We start from the raw sequence: 5,778 nt of genomic DNA on the forward strand, positions 1-5,778 counted from the left end.
CTGGAGGACTTTGCTTTGTTCCGTACTTCTTACCCTTCCTTGACCCTAGTCAGGATACCACGAGAGGTCAACGTAAGGGCGGACTGTCTTGCTAGATCTTCAGGTTCTCTAACCTCTGAATCATCTTTTGTAAATTATTTTCCTCCTGTTTGGGCAACCAATCTTGGAGTTTTATTTTAATTTATTAATGTTTGGTTGAAAACAAAAGTGTTTACAATGTGTTTAAAAACCTTTTAAAAACCTTGTAAACACTTTTAAAAGCGTTTACAATGTTTTTAAAAGGTATAAATTTCAATATTTTTAGCCGGAAAAAATATTTTTTTTCGGAAAAATTTTCAATTTTGGCGGAAATTTTTTTTGGCGGGAAAATATTTTTGATTTCAATGACTGTACATTCTTGCTGTCACTCAAAAAAGGGTAATTTGGTCATTTTGTATATAAAGAGGGGTAGTTTTAAAAATGATCAACATAAAAGGGTATGGAAAAAGGGACATTTTTGAGAATGCTCCAAAAATTTAAAAGAAAAATATGAGATAGTTTACAGAATAACCATGTATTTTTGCTTAATGGAACATTCTCATCAGAAGGAGTACACCTCATAAGAATTTTATTTCTTACAAAAAATCAAAAAGCCTTTAACAAATAGAGCAAAATTTAATTAATGTTGAGCAATACATTTCATATTTTTTTTATTAAATAACCGAAAACGTGCATTAAAAAATGACTTGTAAAGCGAAATGTAGAACCCTACAAAATTGGGCTTACCAGAAACTGGGCCAAAATGAATTTAAATCCCGGTTATTTGACGAGTTCTTTTAAACCGGAAACTCTAATTGATATCAAAAACCCTAAGTGTATATAAATGATATAGTTTCCATTTTTTCCGTACTTCTTCATCATCGCCGTCTACAAAAATAAAACCCTAAACTCACACTCCGCCTCCTGCGAGATCCATCAACATTTCCTCAGTAAGTAAACGCGTTCGCCTCTTATCCATTTCTCCTCCTACGTAGTCAGTAGTCTTGTTGATTATTAATCTGGTTTGATGTTTTTTTGTACTCATCAGAAAATGAAGGTTGTCGCCGCGTTTTTGCTCGCCGTTTTGAGTGGGAAAGCTTCCCCAACCAGTACCGATATCAAGGATATTCTCGGATCAGGTTCGTTTCTTTGGTAGTAACTTCTAATTTTGAGCATTCGATTTTTTTTTTTTTTTTAAAAATGGAGGAGAAAAATCGAGTTTATTATACATGGCTACTCTAGTTAGTGAGAGTTGTTGGTTTAATTACCATTTGCATATGTTTGCTACAAATGTGGAAGTAGTGTAAGTGAAAAGGTAATTGAATAAGAGGCATTTGTTGTATTGGTTTTGGACTGTGTTGTGAGGTTTAGTTAGTTCATGTATGTTTTCAAAGGATCATAGAAGGATTTAGTTAGGGATGAATGTAATTGGGGTTGAAGAATTGATTGAATGTGGTTTTGTTGTGTTGTTTGATTTTTTGCAGTTGGTGCTGAGACAGAGGACTCTCAGATTGAGCTTTTGTTGAAGGAAGTGAAAGGAAAAGACTTGACTGAGCTTATTGCTGCTGGAAGGGAGAAGCTTGCTTCAGTGCCGTCTGGTGGTGGTGGTGTTGCTATGGCTTCTGCTCCATCCGCTGGAGGAGGAGGCGGTGGTGCCCCTGCTGCTGAGTCCAAGAAAGAAGAGAAGAAGGAAGAGAAGGAAGAATCCGATGATGTAAGTTTTCTTTATATTTCTTTCGTCTGAGCGAGCTAACCTTAAAGGTCTCTTGAAATGAGATGGTGCTTACTTTTGTATTTTCTTGTGTGTTAATTTTTGCAGGACATGGGTTTCAGTCTGTTCGAGTAAGCTGGTAGCAAACGAGTTCCGGTTTTGTTGTACCCTTTTGAAACCTATATGTTGTTGTTTAGTTTGTATTCCAATGCTGAGATTCTCAAGAGATTGTTGACTCCAAACGTCAGTCTCACTTGTGATTGGCATTTTATATTTCAATTCGAACTATTGCCTCGGTTACATCGTCTATGGTTTAACAGTCTCTTTCTTATTAACCTCCCTCAGTATATACTAACACTTGCCCGTTACTAAAGGTCTAAAAGCTAATGAGATCATACATATAAAGATTTTAGTATTTCAAATGCAACTTCCAACTTTCTTTTGAACAATAGCATCAACTGTAACATTGAATGTAAGTACGATTTTGGGTTCGGATTTGGTTTTCAGATTCTGTTAATATTGGAAATGTGAATCCATTCAAACACATTCGAGTTATGCTCGGATTAATAATTTTAATCTGGTTTGGGTCCGATTGGTTTATATTAACTTGGCTGATAATGATCAAACGTGATCTGAAAAGTCTATGGAGATAAAAGATTCCGAAACTAAATGTAACAATCCGTAAAGAAACTGTTTTAAAAATTAGGATAACCACAAACCCAAAGAGAGGAATGAGTAATGCCACTCCCTGTTTTATTGACTCACTAGTCCATCAATCTTTTACTCTTGGACCTCTGGCTGCTTCTTTCCACCTGATTGGTACTAGTGAGAATACAGGGAGTGGACTAGTGAGAAAACCACTTGTTATTAAAATACTAGTTTACTAAATATTCAAGGGACATGACCAAGATAGCTATGAAAAAAGAACTAAGCAAAAAAAAAAAAGCTTTACATGTAGCTGGATTTGAGTCACCAAGGGATTCACCACCAGTCTACTTACTTACACAGCTAGAACTGAGTCAAACTTGGAATATAATCAAACAAATTTGGCAGAGATGATGCGAATCCAGAATGCACCTGTTTTACATTATTGTCCTCTCCCACAATGTATACCACCTGTTTAATGCGAACTCCACTTCTCACTACCAAATGACACAACACAATAAATTTCTTCTCCTCATCCACCAAAAAACTTATATGGCCGAAAATACGAAGTTCAGGTTTCAAATCCACTGTTAAAAACTTGCTCCACGACACAACTTTGGTCTCATCGATCTTATTTGTCATCCATATCTCTGTTCTTGATGTATCTCTATGCTTTAATAACACAGAAAGTTTCTCTTCTCTAACAACGCTTAGAGAGAAGGCCTTATTGTAAAGACTCTGACATGGAAGAACCAAACGTGCAAATAGTTCTGTTGTATAGTCAAAACTTACTAAAAACATGCCGAGCTGTTCCTCATTTTCATCTGAAGCAAACCAGTAAGTCTTTCCCTTCAAAGACATGCCACAGTCATCATATTCCAATTCGCAGTCCAAATTAACATCAAGAGTCCTCCATAAATTAGTGTTGAACTCATAGATTTCAAATGCGTTCTTGTCACCATCACAACAAGACAAGATCTTGTAGCTAGTATTGCCATATTCGTTGTCTTGGTAGGATCCAAGAGCATAAGAACCTATCTTTGTTGGTTGGATCCACCTGGTTTGACCAGTACACGGGTTCCAAACCACGATTCTGTTGTATTCTCCGTTGTTGCATAACAATAAACCGTCGCAGTGAGAGACTTTAAAAATCTCGAAGTCACCTTGAGGGCCAGTTAGGCCGTGTTTACCTTTGATCTCTACAGATGGAACACCGTTAAAATTGATGCTCATCAAATAAACCCTATAGCACTGCTCCGACATGAGAACCAGAAACTGTTTTGCGGCTTTGTCCAAATGCTTTCTTGTGAATCTCTTCTTGGTGAATAATCTGTTCCATCGTTTGCATGCATATCGTAATTGGCTCAGATACGTGGCTGGAACGCGACAGAGTATCTCTTCTACCAAATCTTTGGGAAGATCCGACATAATTAGCAGCAAATGTGATCTCTCACACGGAAGAAAGTGCCGGCGGCTATGATTGTTATTTAGGGTTTTTTTTTCTTCTTCACTCTTAAGTCTTAACACCCCACACGACCGTTTCCTTTTTCTTTCATATAAGAATACCTATTTAAGATGGAAATGTATATTTCCTTTTGAGAAAATTAGGTAAAGGACAAGATTTTAGGAGGATATTAGTTTATTGACAAGAGTAGTACGTATGTGGAAACACTATTAGACAAGCTGGTTTGATCCTTTGGTTAAGTTAATTAGAATATATTTCCGGTTTAGCCTTAACCTTTGGTATATAAGTTTAAAATTTGTTACGATTAAGAAATAAGAAAGCTATTTCACAAATCTCTTTGTTCATCGATTCTAGCTATCGTTGTAAGCTGTTATTTCTCGGTTATTTCTTTACGCGAACCGAGAACCGTAATCTGCTTACTCGGTTTGATATGAAACCTAAAACTCTAGACAAAGGAAGATAACTTGTCGTGCAAGTACCAAATGTTTAGCAAAGAAACGTGGAAATTTATTAATTTAAAGTCTTAAACACCATAACAATATATAAAAGCACGCAAATCTGTGTATTCTACCTTTGATAGAGAGTTAAATAATAGATCATATTAATATCAAATAAATAAATTATTGACAAAGAAAAACTTAAGACATTGATTTGGTTCATGCAGGTCGATCGAATGACTTGGTAGTTGTCGCAGAGATGGGAGATGAAAAGGAATGAGAGAAACGCGGGAGTGATGAATAAGAGGAGTCGAAGAGGAACCATATATCCAAAGATTAGAATGTGTGGGATGGGATTTGTAAAGCCGATAACTTAGAATCCTCCACATATATATATTCACAATCCTTTGTCTTCGTTCTCCTTCTTCGTCTTCTTCATCTTCTTCATATTCCTATTCATGTTGCTTTCATGGCTCAATTAGCATGCAAGAGGATCGAAACAAACATGAAACAATGATTCGAGCTTTTTAATACTTTATTTGGTGAGAAATTAGACGATCGAAGTGAAAGAAGAGAGATGGTAGATTTAATATTAATTTTATTTTCGAGTGTATGAGTAGTACTGATTTAATTTGGTTTGCGTTGATTTTCTAGCAAACTATAATTTATTTCCGGTTTAGTTTGACTGACCAATGAATACATTTAAGTTGAATGAAAGAAAAGAAAAAAAAGAAAAAGGAAAAATGGAATGAATCGAGCATTCGCATAGCAGTTGGCAAAAAAAAAAAAAAAAAGCAAAATAGAAGAAAAAGGGAAATTATGCATATTCGAAAAAAAATAAGAAGCCTTTGCTCGATATCGCGTCCTCAATCAATCGTGTTAAGTGTTTTCTGACCGTTGGAGAAGAGATCGTATGATGAGACCATGAAAAAGAAAAAAACTTTATATGAATCTCTCTCTAACGGTCACTTTAGAAATTTACCAAAGAAAAAAAGAAAAACTTTACATGAATCTCTCCAACGGTCACTTTTGATATGGACGCGCACGCTTCTTCTCTATGATTACGTCTTCAAGGGTTTTGTTTCTCTCTCTCTCTCTAGTACAGTATCTTCTCTCGCTCGGTCTGTTTCGTTGGTGGTTACATTCTTCTAAACTAGTCTCTCTGATGTTTTTCTTTGAATCGATCATTGGATTTTAATTATTTTCTAGGGTTTGGTTCGTAACTTGTTGTTTCTGTTTATTTTCCAGACTTTTATCAATCGATGATGTTATAATGGGGCGACGGAAGAGCAAACTTGAACAAGGTCGCAGTCGCAGAGAAGAGAGGCGCAAGAAAGAACAAAATTGGTAAAGCTTTTAAATTTAATCTTTCAATGATCTCTCTCTCTCTCTCTCTACGATAAGGTAACAAATAAAACAACTCGAAAAACCCTAGATCCAGATCAAGGTCACCGAATCTTCCTAACCCTTGTTATTTGTTTGTGTTCACTTCATCATCGCTA

General features: G+C 35.8%; 1 protein-coding gene and 1 pseudogene across 1 annotated transcript; one reads left to right on the forward strand and one right to left on the reverse strand.

Annotated features, from left to right (window-relative positions):
- The first annotated feature begins 817 nt into the window (after positions 1 to 817).
- On the forward strand, positions 818 to 2,029 carry LOC147944010 (large ribosomal subunit protein P2z-like). The gene is made up of 4 exons (XM_087450304.1): positions 818 to 968; positions 1,067 to 1,157; positions 1,503 to 1,732; positions 1,838 to 2,029. Exons 2-4 carry the CDS (start codon positions 1,070 to 1,072, stop codon positions 1,862 to 1,864), a joined length of 345 nt encoding a protein of 114 aa, XP_087306430.1. The 5' UTR covers positions 818 to 968; positions 1,067 to 1,069; the 3' UTR covers positions 1,865 to 2,029.
- Positions 2,030 to 2,737: 708 nt separating this feature from the next.
- On the reverse strand, positions 2,738 to 3,805 carry LOC147944011 (putative F-box protein At5g47300 pseudogene; annotated as a pseudogene).
- Between the last annotated feature and the right edge of the window lie 1,973 nt (positions 3,806 to 5,778).

Source organism: Camelina sativa, chromosome 5 (genome assembly GCF_030686135.1).
Source record: "Camelina sativa cultivar CO46 ecotype springtype chromosome 5, ASM3068613v1".
Classification (NCBI taxonomy): Eukaryota; Viridiplantae; Streptophyta; class Magnoliopsida; order Brassicales; family Brassicaceae; genus Camelina; species Camelina sativa.